An 18,290-nucleotide genomic window follows, 5' to 3' on the forward strand; every position below is an offset into this window, starting at 1 on the left:
AACGTTAGCATGTGACCTTCAGCCAGACCTCCAATAATTCTGCACTTCTCATCCTTGATATTACAAATGTGATCAGCGGAGAGTATAACCATGACGGAGTGTGGGCTGAGATCAGTGCTTCCAAGTAACGTAACCAGGGTGAAGTCTGGGAGAATGAGAGCTTCGAAAGCTGGACTGTCACTGGACATGGGTTTTTTTAAAGGGTGGATGAAATTATAGGAATGTTTAGTTTGGTTCTCTCCTATCGAAACAAAGGCACATGTAAAATTGCCTAACAATAAAAATGGAAACAGAGGACAGGGTGTAACCACCAGCACAGAGTCCCGAAGCCCAAGTGCAAAGATTTAAAGCTGTTTGCAAAAGGGGGTGCGGTGGGGGAGCAGCAGGGAGAGCAGTCAGCATGTGACTCAGTAAGACAACCTTTATTAGCAATATATCAGGGAAAAGGATCTTTTAAAGTAGTCAGAAGAAAAAAAAACAAAAAACACCTCAAAGTATCCCACGACTGGTGGCACATGCTACTATCTATTGGCACAATATAATTATATTGGTACAATTTCTAAATGTGACCATCTGCTGTAGACAGGTCATCTGAAACGAATTATTTTTTATGGGAGTGGCTGGGAACTAGATAGAGAGAGATGGGAAAGTTACTGCAGGCAGAAGAGCCAACAGATCCTCTCTCTGCACGGGGGAGGCCGTGGGCGCATCCCCGCCACCTAGGCTGAGCCATGGCAGACGACGGGTACCATGACTTAGGCTTCGGTTGCATCATCTGTAAAACGGGGAGAACAACAGAACTGTTTAAGGATTAAGTGAGCAAGTCTGTGATGGCTTTAGCACAGGTTTGAAGCTCAGAGAACCGGAGCATTTATAATGGAAATATTAACAAGGTTGTGTTTCCCAAGCCTATTCGGTTTGCCTTAGAACTGCTATGGCTACTCGTTCTGATCACTAAATCCTAATCCTGAAATGTGCAGGGCCACGCCTGGTGCATGATTGGGGATGGGCCTAATCTTTCTCTTCTGCCACCTCATCTGTTTACACTCATGTACCCAGGCAGCACCAGGGGAACCCAGCCTGGGTCCATGTGATTGTCTAGTTAGCAAGGAGAAGACGCAATCCAGGAGGTAACTTCTTGACATGCACTTTGGATGCGAGTGCTCAGGTCAAATGTGAACAGGAAGCTGAAAGGCACCCGATCTTCACATGGATCCCCATAGAGGGTAAGGGGAAGCAGCATACCGCACCCATTAGGGCCTGAGATGCAGACCCTGGCCTTTTATCTTTTTGAGGCACGGATGTCTTCTTTTGAGAATCTAATGAGAATTGTGGAGCTTAACTCTGTTTTTTAAAAAAAGTACATACACTCATATAATTATGCATTTAGTTATGGGAGGGGGTGACTGGTGATCATCGGTTAACAAACCTCTGGCTATAAAAATGTAGACTGGCCTGACCGGAGTGGCTCAGTGGTTGAACAATGACCTATGAACCAGGAGGTCACAGTTTGATTCCCAGTCAGGGCACATGCCCAGGTTGCGGGCTCAATCCCCATTGTGGGGCGTGCAGGAGGCAGCAGATCAATGATTCTCTCTCATCATTGATGTTTCTCTCTCTCTCTCCCTCTCCTTTCTTCTCTGAAATCAATAAAAATATACTTTTTTAAAAAATGTAGGCTGTATTCCAGAAGGAAGGCAAGTTATTCATTCAAAACTGGAAGCAAAACCAAATTTAGGGAACAGAAAATAAATTTTAAAAACTAAGGTTCATGTGTAAGTTAGAAATCCCTGCAAATAGTTTAAATATGAGATAAGTTTTCAAAACCGAGGAACTCAATGTTGTTATTCTTTTCTTTTCTTTCTTTATTTCCTTAAAAATAACACATGGTTGGGGTTTGATGCCAAAGCAATGTTTTGCCTTGACAGCAGTAAATGAAGCGAGTGGATCCCCGAGGACTGTTGACGGAAGAAGTAGAAACAGAAATCAGTGACCACAGCACTTGCCCAGATTCTCATGGAGCCTTCTGCTCTTGTCTGACAAGTTTCTGCAATTAATTAAATAAACTTTACTCTGTTTTTAAGTCTAAATGGAATATTGAGGCCATTATCTTGGAGTAATTATTGTAGAGTAGACAAAATAATTCCTTATGTGTGCTGGGATGGAACAGAACACTAGATTAAACCAGGAGTGTGGGGAAAATTCTATCTAAGAGACGCGCCCCATCTCCTAAGGTTCTTAGTTAATCAATGTGGTCCTTAATCTCCTAAGTGCATTGGACTTGCCATTTGAGGGTCTGCTTGCAGGCCTGTCTCTCTCCCCATTGTAAATTACTGTGGGCTGGGAAACGTGTCTTAATCATCTTCAATTCCTGGCTCCGGCCGTGTATTACCTGACATACAGCAGAAGCTCAATAAATATGTCCTGAGGTAAGTTATTTCAATGACCTAAACATATTTTCAATTATTTATTTTCGGGGTATTACAGAGAAGTGAAACGGCTACATCATTTTCTCTTTTGAAGTTGTACCCGGAAATTCTGTCAGATTGCTCTTGTTCTGTGAACTACCTTTTCCAATCTTTTGCCCATTTTCTGGGAGTATTTGTTTTTTTCTTATCAGTCTATATAGCCCTTTGTGAGTTATACAGGGGTGGGGGAAAGTAGGCTTACAGCTGTCATACAAATCAGTAACACAATGATTAACAAATAAATAACACAAGAATAAACTGTTTCACATATTCACAACCGTAAACCTCCGTTTGGCCACCCCTGTACATTCTGAATGCTGTTCATGTGTCTGTTGCCTTTGTAAATGATTTCTTCCAACCTGTCACTTGCTTTTTAACCTAACATCCTTTATCATACAAAATTTATTTCCTTAATGTAACCCAAATTATCAATCTTTTGGGTCTGAGCCTATAAACAATGACTTTCCTAAGGACAGACATTTCTCCTCAGGCTTCAGATACACGCATGCCCCTGCATTCCACTTTATTTTAGGCTTCAAAATGGTGCCACTTGCTTATTGGCAAAGAAATCGTTTGAAAATAAATTTTGCATCCGTTAGCCCAACAGCCACCTTGAGGTTTCAAAGGGGTTGACAAGGTCAGAAGTCAGGAAAGGACGTCTTCAAAGGCCACTGTCCCCATCACCAGCCCCACTCTGGCCTCAAGCTAGTGAGGGGAGGGGGGCTTTAGAGGAGAGACCTGGGAGGCGCAGTGGTCTCTGCCTTAGGGGCCTCCGTGGTGAAGGGTGAGGGGTGGGGAGGGGGGAGGGAGATAAAGGGAAGTTTACAGCCCACGGCACAACAGAGGGTCAGGGTCGTGTGAGCGGCACAGCTGCACTCCCACCAAAGGTAGGTCAGAGGTCAAAGGTCTGTGGTGCCTGGAGACCAGCTGTGGAAGCAGCAGGCATGTATAAAAGAGGCACTGCCCAGAGGGCTTCTGCCGAGTGTGAGGGACCTTGGCTGGAAGAGGGTGGCTTGTCCAAGGTCACGCGGAGAGCTGCTATGTTCTGCACACACCTTGACAGATGCTTTGCCATGGTAACACACATTCCATAAATATGCATTGGATGAGAACAGAGGCAGAGCTCTGTCAGCACGAGACGGAGTGCTTTCTTCTAGAAGTTCTTTTATTGGTGGAGTGAAAGCATTAGAACACCACTTCACAAAAGCACCAGCCTCGCGGTGCCCGCCTCTGCCCGGCCTCCTCGTCCATTAGCTCTCCAATTACGCCGTGATCGATCGAGCAAGTCCTTTGAGACAGCATGTCTAGCCACTCTCCTTGTGGACTCGGTACCGAAGAAGCAAAGTGCACGAGGGCCGTCTAGCACAGACCTTTGAGGAAGGAGCTATACATATCCTCCTCCGCTCCTGACTGCTTACAAGGAATGCCTGCAGCAGTCTCAACAGCCCTGAATGGCCTTCCTCATGGCTGAGTATAAAAGTGCACAGCTAAGTCCTTTTGTCCTGTGGAATCCTTTCTAGTACAATAACCCACTCTGAGCTGGACACCAGGCTGAGGACGGGTGTGAAAGAAGCAACTGCTAGACTCGGTGATGGTAGGCACTCAGGCGGTAAATGGAAATACCCCGTGGGCCTGTGAAACCTGCCAGTATAATCCCTCAGTGTCAAATTAAGGGGTCATTCCATGAAGCCGTGCTGTTTTGTCTTTTGTTTTGTCACAGCCTTAATGTCATGGGTGGGATCTGGTACTCACTGTGCCATCTCGATGGCCATTGCCCCCTCTTTCTGGCTGGAATATCCAACAAAAGCCAAAGAGAAACAGGTACCACAAAGGAGAGTTTGACAACAGCGAAGATGTGAAGTTCTACCAGTTAAAACTCCCAAGTGTATTGGCTGGGAACTCTTTCCTCCATTAGGCCACCAAAGACACATTCAGATTCAATTTAATTTTAAGTTGTTAATAGTACTATTACTGCTAATAGTAGCTAAGATGGAATGAACACCCTCTCCTGCTAGATGATACACGCCATCAGACGGACACCCCAAGAGGGCAGGGCTAAGCTTGTGTCCTCGGCACTGTGGCCTCAGGTCTAAGTCGCATGCCTTGTAAGTGGTAGGTGCTCCGTATCTGCTGAAAGAATAACCTCCTTTAGTTTTCACAATAACTCTACAAGGTTTGATACAATATTGTGATCACCATTTTACGGATGAGAAAACCGAGGCTCTGAGGTCCCTAAAATGTGCCTGAGGTCTCTGAGCCAGAAAGTATCAGAGCTTACACCCACACCCACATGCATCTGACACCAGAACCCATGGTTCAACCACGAGTTCATTTCACCAGTGCAGCCCGGCCCACAGGGCTTTTCCAGTACCGAGACCCTCTTTGACGGGTAGGTAGGTCTAAAGAACACATCTCAAGTCCGTGTGAGTTCCACGCCACTCCAGTCATCACCTTTTAGATTTCCATGTCCTACAACAACTACATTAAAAAAGAAATGACTTACCTACGAATCCTTCTTTACCCACTAGTTTCAGGGCAATTTTATCAGCCAGCACGGAAGAGTTGCCATGGGCGATGTTAGCAAAGGGACCAGCATGCACAAAGACGGGCGTCCCCTGTGGAAGCAGAAGAACAAATGAAAAACCCCAGAGACAAACGGAAAGGTCACACGAGGTGGGCCAGACTGCTGGGTACTGAGAAGGCTCACTTCAGCCATTCCGCTTTCATTGAAACTACAAGTCTAATGCCCAAATTCTCACAAAGTTTAAAAAGCCCCGAGTCTTTCAAAGGTCCAGGTTCCTTACGTATTCTGGAATGGTGTTAATTCTACATTTAATGCTGAACCAAGGAGAAAAGGCGCTGAGGGCCAGTTATTTCCTACGGTAATTCTGATAAGCCACTGTGTTAGCTGCCTCAGTGACCGTGAAGTAAATGCCTTACATTATTTCACATTACTTCACATTGTGTTTTCTTTAAAAAAAATGGGATTAGACTCTGATGGTCTAAGAGGATTATTTAAGAAATTAATCAGTTCAAGAAAAACCCAAAGCAAGCATAAAAAAATCCATTTGATTCACGGCAGGCCAACTACATAAGGATATTATATTTGCAATGATAAGGAACTATAACATTTTTATGTTCACAATTATAAGCTTGTTATTCCGATTTTTAAAAATCCTGCTTTAAGACTTTCAGTGTTTGTCTTCCATGTTAAAAATCGGACAACCATTACATGTTCATTCTTTGAACGAGAACCTGCCTGTGCATTTATTTTTAATGCCTGTCCTATACGTTTCCGTTGTTGATGAGAACAGACCATAGCCCCACCTAGAAGAGCGTGTTTACCCACACGCATTCGAGTGCTCGGGTTTTATTCAGAGCCCAGCGGGGCCACCGGGGCCTGTGTACGCGCAGCCTGAGCTCCACCTGTGAAAACAGGCTGCCCGCTCACGGGCGTGGGGAGACAGGGAGTGGAGCGCGGGCATGGGGGCTGCAAGCCCCGGAAAGTTCCCACGCACCACGATGGGCTGCTGGCTGACCATCGTCCAAGCTGAGAAAGCTGCACCAAAGCAGGAAGAGGGGAAGCGAGAGAAAAACCGTCTCTGAGAATGAAGACAGTTTATCAAAGCCAGTCTGTGAGCTCTCTGTTTACTTTCCTCCCAAAGTCCTCAGGAGGGACAGTAACAGGGTCCTGAGAAGGTCATACACATGTGTGTGGACATAAAGTCGGGATGATGAAACCCAAACACACATGTTGAGAGACATGTATACAGACGTGGGTTTAGTGTCTGCATCTACCCGTGTACCTCTGTCTATGTCTGATTTCTCACTTCTGTCCAGATAAACCTTTCAAGTGCTCTGAAGAAAACGCTGTTTAAAAGACAGAGTCTCCGTCACCTCCTGACCTCGCCAGTCCCCGCACGTGGCTCGCTGAGTAAGAGTGGCGCTGGGACGTTTCGTGAGGACAAGGTCGCAGGTTGCCTCCCTGGGCGGGCAGCTGCCCTCACTCCTTTCCGCGCAGCAACCCCAACCCTGATGGGGCCATCTGTCTGAGAAGCACGAGACACTGGTCTCCAAGGGGCACAGGTGACAGACAGGGTATGGCTGGATCAGCATAAACACCTCACTACTCCTGATATAGCCACTCTAAGAACTAGATCAGCAGCATTTTACTTCTCATTTACAGTTGAAGGCCACACAGTATGTTATTCAGTACTGGAGCCCTGGTTTTGGAACCCCCAGTATGGAGTTTGAATGGGAAAATGTGTACATTTTCTTTGTTAGACCTTCAGACAGACACATATGCTCACACATTCCACCGGTGCTTGCGGCCATGTGATACCATACACAGTTAAAAACGGTGTCTGAAAACCCAAAGATATAAGACTACCCATCATGAGTGTGGCATTTCACTTTATATACAGAACACTTCAGAAAGTAATGCAGGGGCTATCTTGGTTCCTCATGATGACAAAGCTATAGATATTCTCCAAAATGGACTTTTCAAACATTTCAAGTCAATTACCCATTTGCTTGCCAGAGTCCTGAAACAGCTTTGTCCAAATGGACTTTCTACAAAGATGAACATATTCTATATCTGCACCATCCGATACCTGAGGCTACTTAAAATGTAGCTAGTAAAATAAAAAATAAAAATAAAGTGAGACCAGTTGGCGGTGTGACAGGTGGGCATGCTGGTAGCTGAGGCAGGGAGGAGGGAGGAGGCAGGGAGGCAGGGTGAGGGAGGGAGGGGGACCTCCGGATGATCTCTAGGTTTTTGGCTTGAACCGCTCACAGACCAGGCTTGGGGGAAGGAGCAGGTTGGGAGGAAGTAGGAGGTGGTTGGGAATCAAAGATCTTATTTGTTAAGTTTGAAATGCCTTTTACCCACTCAAGCGGCTCTTGGTAACTGTACCTCCAAATCTGGAATTCTGAGGTCAGGAGGTTGAGAACCAGAGCGTGGGGTCATCGCATGGCTGGTAACCAGGGAGAGCACAGCTGGAGAAATGAGGGCTCAGGCCCCCCCAACATTCAGGGGCTGAGTCGAAAGCCAACAGAGGAGAGGGAGGAGAGGCCATCAAGAAGGTCCAGGAGGCCCTAACCGGTTTGGCTCAGTGGATAGAGCGTCCGCCTGCGGACTGAAGGGTCCCAGGTTCGATTCCGGTCAAGGGCATGTACCTTGGTTGTGGGCAAATCCCCAGTAGGGGGTGTGCAGGAGGCAGCTGATCGATGTTTCTAACTCTCTATCCCTCTCCCTTCCTCTCTGTAAAAAACCAATAAAGTATATTTAAAAAAAAAAAAAAAAAAGAAGGTCCAGGAGGGTGAGGGGTCAGAGGCCAGAAGAAGCAAGGGCTCCCGAAGGAAGGAACATCAGGGTGAAGTTACTGAGTTACTTTCCTAAGTGTTCTGTAGATAAAGTGAAATACCACACTCATGATAGATAGTTTTATGTCTTTGGATTAGCTCTGGAATTTTCAGACAACAGTATTTAACTGTGTACGGTATCATATAGCAGCAAGCATTGGTGGGGTATGTGAGCCATTGGGACTCTCAGCATTTTACATGAGAGAAAAGGGAGAATGAGATTATGAAAACACAGGTCACAGTTAGTGAATGGCAGAGTGAACACTGAAACTCAGCTTTGTATCAGCTGAATAGCTGAATAAATGGATGGTTGTTTTGCTTGTGTTGCTGTTATATGTCTTCCCAATGCTCTGGCCACCTCCACCTCCCTTTGTCCCACTACAGATCGAGGACAAATAGGCGTTTACACCACTCATGGCATGCACTGCCTCCCATCTCCATTGTTCAGGGACCTCTGGAAGGGAGCCAGAAATTGGCCATTGTGAGACAATTGTCCAAATTGGCAAATGCTACAAATTAGGCATTTTTACCCAGAGAGCTGGCTGTTAAAACACTTACCAGTACACCACTATCTCCCAGACCCCTACCCACACCATCTGCGTTGTCAACCCGACCCAAATACTGCCTCCTTGTCTGCACCCAAACCCTGGGCTCTCTTTAGCTAAGAGGAGGGAATTAGACAATTACTACAACATATGAGCAAGACGAGTGACTACACCCCTGGATGAAAACAGATATTTTGATGAGGAAATTTAAGTTCAATAAAGACGAGAGCAGGAAAGTCATATACAAAAACAGCATTCTTATAAAAGCAGGGTACAGCATACTTTCCTGGAAAACCTTTTTCACCATTTACTGTGTGTTTTGTTTGGGGAAAACAAAAACAAAAAAATCTCAAAACCTAATTGTTATGAGAGATTAAGCAAAAAAAAAAAAAAAAAAAAAAAAAAAAAAAAAAAAAAAAGCAAAAGAGAAAACATGTAAACATAACTACACAACTTACTGAAATATTAGACAAGATATCGAGTCTCTAAATTTTTACTCTGGCCAATTAGTACTACATTAGGCAAGATATGAATTATATTAAAGAATCTGTAAGTACACTTTTAATTTTTTTGGATGACCAAATTCTTCCGATGTTCCTTGTGGGCTCATATTGGCTGGAAGTGCTCATGTTGTAGGGGACGCGCAAGCAATCCAATTAATGCAAACTTTCAACAATTTCTATACAAAGAAAATCACTTACTTCTAGGGTCTGCATCAGATTTGGTTTTATTGCATCTTTCATCAAAACTGTCAAAGCACCTGTCACCCCCTAAAGGAGAGAGGAAAAAAAAACCCACACCAATTATTTAATCTGACAAAATATCAACAGCATTTAAAAAAAACAAAAACTATAACAAATAATCCTAAAATTTATATGGAATCACAAAAGACCTGAATAGCCACAGAGGTATCACGTTCCTGATTTCAAACTATTCTACAAAGCTATCGTAATTGGCATGGAACTGGCACAAAAACAGACACATACATCAAGGGAACAGAACAGAGAGCCCAGACATAAACCCAAGCTCATATGGTCAATTAATCTCCGACAAAGGAAGCAAGAACATACAATAGGGTAAAGGCAGTCTATTCAATAAATGGTGTTGGGAAAATTGGACAGATACATGCAAAAAGATGAAACTAGATTACTTTCTTATACTATATACAAAAATAACTCAAAATGGTTTAAAAACTTAAATGTAAGATCTAAACCATAAATTTCCCAGAAGAAAATATAGGCAGTAAACTCTGACATCGCTTTTAAAAGGCAGGGGGCAATAAAAGAATAAAGAAAGAAATGGGACTACATAAAATAAAGCTTGTGCACAGTGGAAGAAGCCATCAACAAGATGAAAAGGCGACCTGCTGAATGGGAGAAGACATTTACAAGTGATATATCAGATAAGGGATATCCAAAATACAGCTCAACATAAGAAAAACAAAGGACCCAAATAGACATTTCTCAAAGGCAGGCATACAGCTAGCCAAGAGACACATGAAAAATAATCAACATCACTAAACACCAGGGAAATGCAAATCAAAAAAACAAGATACCACCTCTCACCTGTCAGAATGGCTATTATAAAAAAGAAACAAATAACAAGTGCTGGTGAGGATACAGAGAAAAGAGAACCCTCATGCGCTGTTGGTGGGAATGTAAATGAATGCAGCCAATAAACATTATGAAGATTACTCAAAACATTAAAAATAGAACTACCATATGATCCAGCAATTCCACTCCTGGGTATTGATCCGAAAGAAAAGGAAAACAATAATTCAAAAAGATATATGCACCCCATACGTTCACTACAGCATTACTTGTAACAGCCAAGATATGGAAGCAACCTAGGTGTCTACTGATAGATGAATAGACAGAGAAGATAGGGTACATGTACACAATGAAATATTCAGCCATTAAAAAGAATGAACTCGACATTTGCAACAAGATGGATAGATCTATCGTGTAAATAAAATAAGTCAGACAGAGAAAGAAAAATACCATACGATTTCAGTTATACGTGGAGTCCAAAAACCAAAACAAATAAATAAACAAAACAAAACAGAAACAAAGTCTTAGATACAGTGAACAAACTGATGGTTGGGTGGAAAAGGAGTTTAAAAAGTACAAACTTCCAGTTATAAAAGTAAGTCATGGCGATGATGTAATATGCAGCATAAAGAACAAAGTCAATAATAAGTAATAATTATGTACAGTGACAGATATTAGGCTTATTGTAGTGATCACAAGATATGTAACTGTTGAATCACTATGTTGTACACCTGAAACGAATGTAATATTATATGTCAACTATAACTGAAAATAAATTTTAAAAAATATTTTCTCCCATAAAGAAAAAAGCAACAGATGATTGACAAAAGATGATCCATTTCTCTCCAGCCTGTCCCCTAGGTGGGCATTCCCACAGGCTGCTCTTGCCTGCCGGCCACCTGTGACACAGCACTGCGCCCTCCGTCCATCTCTCCCCACCTGAATGAATGTCAACCGTGTAAGACATGAAGAGTGATGGGGAAGTAATAGTCGCATTTTTTCAAAGCCCTCCTTGAGGGTGTTTAAGAGGTCTGCCAGGAAGTAGATCTTTCAGGCCATCTACAAGTGTTTTCTGGCAATTATGCTCATTATTTTTTCATAACCAGAGATTTTACTATTGCCTGAAGAAATGAGACCAAGAACTGAAAAAACGCTATTTCCAGAGCGGGCATGAAGAGAGGGAGAGGGAACTGTCTTAAAAGCACCCATTCTGGTTTCCCACCATCTCTCAACCTCTCGTCCAGACAGAGAAGGCACTCCAAAAACAGAAGCATCGAAAAGGCTTCTCGTCCTCTGTGTCTCATGCTCTCTGCCTAGAATGAGGCTGCCCTCTTCCAGTCCTAGGAAGCTCTGGGCCGGGCTCCCTCTAAATCCTTTTTTGGAAACGAAGGGAGAAGGAAGAAACAACAGGGAGGAAGTCTAAGCACTATGGAAAAAATGTGTCAAATAAGGTCACATGGTAAGCTTTAAAAAAAATCCCTCCCACCTTTTCTCAAGACACTGGGCAAGTGTCTTTCGTTTTTCCTTTTTCCATAGTTCACATGAGCGTTTACTTGGGGTGTGGTACATTCTATGGGATTGAGGGTGTCTTTCAACAAACTAGTCAGTTATTAGGTGGCTATACTAGGAGCAAATGCATGTGAATGTAGCCATGAAAAAATTAAATAGTGTGCAACAGCTCTTAACGGATCAGTGGGTAGAATCTAGAAATTCTTTATCTCTCCAAAGTGCATTAGTTTATTACTTTCTCCCTCTTCTATCACCAATGATATTACATTTCTCTCATGTGATCTTTTTCTATTTTCATAATATTTCATCACTTAAGATTTATGAGGAAATCCAATTTATTATACAAATCCAACTTGATTGTACAAAATATACATCGCAAGAAATGTAACCTGCCTGTCATAAATACATTAAGATGTCTGACGGTGAAAGCTGCTGGCCAGGAATGGCACAAAGAAATCAGTTCTCTTTTCATAACACAAAGCATGTAGAAGAAGAGTAGTAGTTTGCTTTTCTGCACACTATCCTTGCTTCTAATCCCTGGCCAAACACACCTAGCTCAAGAAACTACAGGAGGAAGGACATAGGACGTTTCTGTTGGATTGTCTCAGGTGGGTTCCCACCTGCTTGGTTTTCCACGCCACAGCTCATCTTTTGTTGCTCCCTACACACTGACTGTTGTCAAACCCATGCCAAAAAAACCCCATCACCACCAAGAGCAGCTCTGGGGCTGTCACGCGAACTGTAAGCTATGCCACCTGTTCCACATCCCAAGTTCATGGAGGGGAGAGCTTGGGCATATTCTTCCAGAAACTATCAGAATCAATCATCTTATCAGGAACTTTTACATGCCACATATTCCAATGTTCGCTGCAATACATGCAGTCTTTTGACCAAATAAAAAACAAGCCATAAGGTAGTGAGATGATAGTATAGAAGCTCTGCAAGTTCTCCCTTAATTTTCTATGTTGGACCAACTACTGAGAGTTCCAACTCAATGAAACACGATCTGCAGAGATTAGGTACGTTCGCAAAGAAGAGACACAAACGATAACTAAAGAGAGCAAACTCTGAATCTGTTCCAGATCCAAGATTTTTATCACACGTAAAAAAATAAGCTAAGGGAAACAGTATTTGAGGATTAAATTTCAAATCACTCCTGCCACATATTTGTTGGTACTTAAAGTTAATAGGATACAGAGAAATATATTTATACAGAAACTGTAATATGTCAGTTTAGATAGAAATGTAGAGGTCTTGACAATTTTTGAAAAGCAGTAACTTTTACAGCAGGCTGGCTATGGGTTTTCGCTTTAAGCTTTGTACTAAGCATTCCATAGAGCTGCTGATGTAAACATATCCATTTAATTTACTTGACAAAGAACTATGCGATAAGTCAGTCAGATCCATTTCTTCTAAAGCAGCCAAAAAGTAATCAAGACATGTTGGCAAAGGGTTCCTGTTATGTCCTAAGCTTTTGGAATTAATAAAATATTAATTTTCCTTTCCCCTTCCACAACTGTTTTCCAATTGGGAGTGTATGTTTTAGATTCCATTATTGTATGTGATTCAAGATGCTGGAAGTAAGCTCAAACTTAGCACAATCGCGGTGCAACAGGCATATGTCCTACCTCCTCCGTCCTTATAAACACGTATGAGCAAATGAAATCACTGTACCACCGATGGGGTTTAAGTTAACAACACAGACGGTTATTAAAAAGAAAATAAAACGATCAGCGTGCCAAACGAGAACAGGAACTAAGGAAGGCAGTGGGGTGCCAGGATTCCCCCACAGCTTTATAATCAGCATCATTCCACTGGAAGAGGAGCTGGATGGGCAACACTGAGCAAGGGGGAGCCCTGCTCTTATGATGTGAAACCCAAACCTACGGCACAGAATCACACAAGCCAGGGTGCGCTGGAGCCACTTCCGTCTCATACCTTTGAAAGGGGATTTGCCCCCAATTTAAAGCAGGCAGAGGTCACACTTTTTAAAAAAGTCACGGGCTGGGCTGCAGGATGACCCCCACCCCAGGCAGAGCAGAGGCCAGGACTGGCAAGAACTGGGAAAAGCTTATGAAATAAATGTCATGTGCTTTGGTTGCAACCAATTACAAGCACGTTCTAAAAGCCTGTGAGAACATTACAAAGCTGTGAAACAAACGGGCGTGTGAGGGGGAATGTGTGTGCTGAAATTCTCTGAATTCCCATTCTGCATGTGGATAAGAGAAAGGAACCCTTCATCCTCCTAATCAAGAACGGGTAGAGCGAGCTCTCTGGAGCTCCCGCAATGGACACACTCACCAAATCTTCTGCTGTGATGGGCTGCCCATTTCTGTCACTGGCCACCACCATCCTCCCCAGCCGCTCCTTCATGTCCTTGAGGCTGTCGGTCAGGGCCAGCACCGCCATGATCTCGCTGGCCACCGCGATGTCAAACTGCGCCTGAGATGACAAGAGCAAAGGTGCGGGTCAGCTGCGGGGCCATGTCTGCAGGAGCCGTAGCTCAGCAATTAAGTTCTCGCAGGCCGGGGATCATCCTCGAAGGGCCATTCTCAAATGCACACGCTTTCTGAGGGTCTAGAGCACGCACAGTCCTGGGCTTGGTGCACTCCTAGGGTGGCCGCAGGCTTCTTGCATCTGCTCTGCTGAGCAGGACTCGGCCTGGCTGGGCCCCTATTACAACAGCTCACGCACTATTTGCTTCTATAGCATGTTTCAGACGTGTCATTAATGACTACACATGTGATTACCTGTTTGATGCGTGTCTCCACCACTGGACTCTAAGTGCCAGCAAGGCAGGGACCCTCTGGGGAGGGTTCACTCCCGAATCCCCAGCGGGGAGAACTGTGTGAAACCCAAAAGGCACACGATGGCGAATGAATGAACAGCCTGCGGACTCTGAGCTGTTACTCATCGTGGGGCCGAGGGGGCGGCATTTGAAAGAGATGAGGAGCGGACAGTGAAAGGAGATGGTCCTGAGGCGTTGCCCGGAGTCTGAGCTCAGCCCCGCAGTGAGGACAGCCTGACTGTGTGATCACCATGTCAAAAGAGGACACAGGAGCACTTTCCAGCTGTTCACAGGGCGCGGCCACATCAGCCCTGGAAGTGCCCGGCACTGAGTGCTGGAGAGTGTGCACTTCCTGCGGCCTCTCCGGGCTCTGCCTCCCGCCTGCACAGACCAGCAGGAGCTGGAGGAGACGCGGGAACATGCACTTCCTCCACTTCCTCCTCCTCCTCCTTCTCCTCCTCCTCCTCAAGCAGCCCCTGGACGACCCACTTCATTAAGCTCCGGCTGAATTCCCCTCTTCCCAAGGGGCATGAGAACCAGACACGTTCCAGCTTACAGAGAGAGAAAGTAGCTATACCCTCGCGGATGCCCTTAGAAAAGTTTTATTGTCCATTTCCGTCACTGACAAGAAAGGAAATGAAGGAACCAAGGAGCTTTCTGGCTACTTCCTGAGTGCGATTTCATTAGCTACTGATTTAGTGAAAAAAATATTAGGTGAAAGTCAAATGCAACTACATTCAATTATTACATTCTCCACATAACCCATTCTGAACATATGTGATTTTTCATAGCATGATAGTTAGGATTCTCTATGCCACCATTCCATTATAAAGAGTGCATATAAAAAAGTGACTAAAAATATTAAAACTTACTAATCAAAACATGAGACTAGAAATACTCTTAAGGTATTACCTGCATAATAAGTGGAATTTATAACACACGTACAAGTCCTTCATTTGTAATTATTACAATTTTAAATTTTTATATCTTGAGCAATATAAAAAATGAAGTGAATTGGATCGATATATATTGCATCATTGTTTATTTTATTGACTGAATGATGCAGAGGACTGTTCATTTTTGTTTTTCAAATAAAACATTTTAAATCATATAAAGGTGTAAGTGTAATTGTTATTATTGTTTATCACAAATTTAACCATTTGCACGCCATAGCCACAATTTAATTGAAAATATCATGGCAGTTAACTGGTTAAACAAAGGACATTAAGCAATGTTGGCAAGGACGCGAATCCACATGGCCTTTCTGGAAGGTAACATGGAAATCATTATGCATCCACATTTGAAATCTGTGCCCTCTTTGACTCTGCAATTAGGGGCCCTGGAACCTGTCCTAAGGATACCATCTCTAAGAATTCACATAAATCTGTGTGTATGTTACCGTTGAGGATATCAGCTTATCGATGCTAGCTCAGCACTGCAAACACCCTAGGTGTCCATTACAGGGAACTGCTTAATCCAGGATGACACATCTCCAAGTCGAGATATTCTACAGCCATTAAAAAGCGATCACACAGATCTCCCTTTATGACATAAAAAGATGTCCTTAACAGGGTCTTATGGTCTAAAAGAAGCAGTTGAAGTTTTTAAATATAATCCCTTTTTACTTAAAAACACGAATCCATAAAACACTACAAGATATAACAAATCTCATTTGTAAACCAGATGTACAAACTGAATGTGCGCCTGAATATAATGAGCCTATCAATACAAGGCATTCAAATCATAGCCATTATTAATCTCTCCTATTTTATACTGTGACAATGCCCAGTCACAGCACAGAAACATGCAGAGAAAATGTGAAAGGCCTTCCTTACTACCCGCTTTCTTTCCCGATACAACTAGGTCAGAAGCTGGTATACATCTTACCAGCTTCCATTTTATGTGCTTATATACATATACGATCATGTATGCTGGCCTCTTCTGAACATAAAGGTGATTACATTTTGTATTCACTTCAATAAATTTTTTAGTTTCTTTAAACCTTTCCATTTCACAATGATATGAGAGCCCCATGTCTCTCCCCCTATGTATACTTTATCATTTTCAACTGCCACATTATCTGTATAGAAGCAGGCACCAAAGATACGTAACCACTCCTACTCATAAACGTTTGGATTGTTTAAAATTGCCTCCATTACAAAAAATGCTGCAAGTAATATCCTTATACAAAGATGTTTTGTGCACATATGAAAATATTCCCTACATCCTCCTTTTTCTTTAACATTTATAGTCCTGGAGTTGAAACTGTTGGCTAATTTCAAAACTTAATACTAACAAACTGTCTTTGAAGAGGCTTCACCAATTTATATACCCACTAATCCTGTATAAAAGTCTCCAATGGGTTATGCTTTGATAAGCTCATAGGTAAATAATACTGCACTGTTTTTTAATTTGCAGTTTCATGATTACCTATTGGCATTTTATTTCTGTTTTTATAAATTGTCTTGTATTTATTCTATTCACTTACTTAGCAAATATTTACCGAATATCTACTCCTACCATGTAACCAGGTTCTATACGCTGAGAATACAGCAGTAACAAGAGACAGAAACCTCCGCCCTTAGGAAACTCACATTTTAATAAGGGGGCAGAAGATAAACACGGTAAGTCAGGACAGCAAGAAAGGGACAGAGGGAGTTTGGGGACAGGAGCTATAATAGTGTTAAAAAGGTGACAGGAAAGGCCTTCATGAGAGCAATATCTGAGTACTACTTTGTGGAAGTTCTTTTTGTGTTTGGCACATCAACCCTTTGTTTTATATATATTGCAAATGCTCTCTTCCAGTTTGTTACTGGTCTTCTAATGCTTTTGTACATTATTTTTTTCATGCTAAAGATTTTAATTTTTTAATGTCAAAATCATCTCTTCTTTATACTAGAGTAAAAGTGATTTTTTTCACTAAAAAAAGTTAACAATGTAAAATCATAAATCTAAAACTGTCCTAAAATATAAGGTTTATTACCAAAAATATTCCTTAGAGGCCTATTTTGCCTAGATAAAAACTCATGGAATGAATTTATATTCCCCAAGCACCATGGCCCCACACTGGAGGCCTATTAAAATGAAGGTGGACATCATAATTTATCTTCCACATTCTCTGGATTTGAGTAATAGAACATTACCCTTACAAATTCCTCAGGCTATTCAGCCAAATACCAAGGTGCTTTTTTTTCTTTAGTTTTTAAATTTGAGTAATGTGCCTGAGATTTTCAAATTTTAGTTGTCATGCAGCTGTAGTAATAACTGGGTTGGGTCTGCAATAAAATATGTTAGGATTGACATTCCGGGGACACCCTGAGCGGCACAGCCCAGAAACATAACCAAACCCACACAAGAAAAGGATGGGAAGAAAACACAGGAGTCTTCCCGCCCTCCGACCCCCCGAGTCCTGCTGAGGATTGGAAACGACACTGGAGAAGGTGGGAGACCCCTGGCCTCTGCGGGGAGAGGAAGGAGAAGAGAACAGCAGAGAATTGGCATCTACGCTGCTGTAAACCAAGGCTACTAAGAACAGAGCCACTCCTGTGGAGGACAGGCCACGCACCTGCCGGGAGTACCCCTTCTCCGTGCTGGCTTGCCCGATCGTTATTTTCCGTAGGAACCGGTCATTGGTATCCAATACTGAAAGAGAAGAGAACAGATTATTCAGGCAAGGACGGACTGGCGGCCGGGTGTGCGTCTGGCCGTGTTCTGAGGGCTGGGGAAGCAGTAGAGGCAAGAGACGAGGCCCAGCTTCCCGGGAGCTGACACTCCAGTGGGCAGACACAGGGAGGGATCTAACACACAAGAAAGTATCAGCCAGTGCTAAGTGCCCTGGGAAGATAAAGGAGGTGAGGTGACGGTGCTTGTCAGGGGACCAGTGGGGTGAGGTATCATTTTTTAAAAATTAGATATTTTTATTGATTTCCGAGAGGAAAGGAGAGGGAGAGAGAAACATCGATGATGAGAGATAATCTTCGATCGGCTGCCTCCTGCATGCCCCACACTGGGGACTGAGTCTGCAACCTGGGCATGTGCCCTGACTGAGAATCAAACTGTGACCTCC

General features: G+C 43.2%; 1 protein-coding gene across 1 annotated transcript in view; it reads right to left on the minus strand.

Annotated features, from left to right (window-relative positions):
* Positions 1-18,290, minus strand: part of LOC102429354 (monofunctional C1-tetrahydrofolate synthase, mitochondrial-like) — a 101,784-nt gene that overhangs the window by 38,257 nt on the left and 45,237 nt on the right. Inside the window, 4 exon segments of the mRNA XM_023744878.1 lie at positions 4,972-5,083; positions 9,079-9,147; positions 13,738-13,878; positions 17,790-17,866. Of these exon segments, the coding sequence (XP_023600646.1) occupies positions 4,972-5,083; positions 9,079-9,147; positions 13,738-13,878; positions 17,790-17,866 (399 nt within the window).

This window comes from Myotis lucifugus, unplaced genomic scaffold (assembly GCF_000147115.1).
Source record: "Myotis lucifugus unplaced genomic scaffold, Myoluc2.0 scaffold_494, whole genome shotgun sequence".
In the NCBI taxonomy this organism is placed as follows: Eukaryota; Metazoa; Chordata; class Mammalia; order Chiroptera; family Vespertilionidae; genus Myotis; species Myotis lucifugus.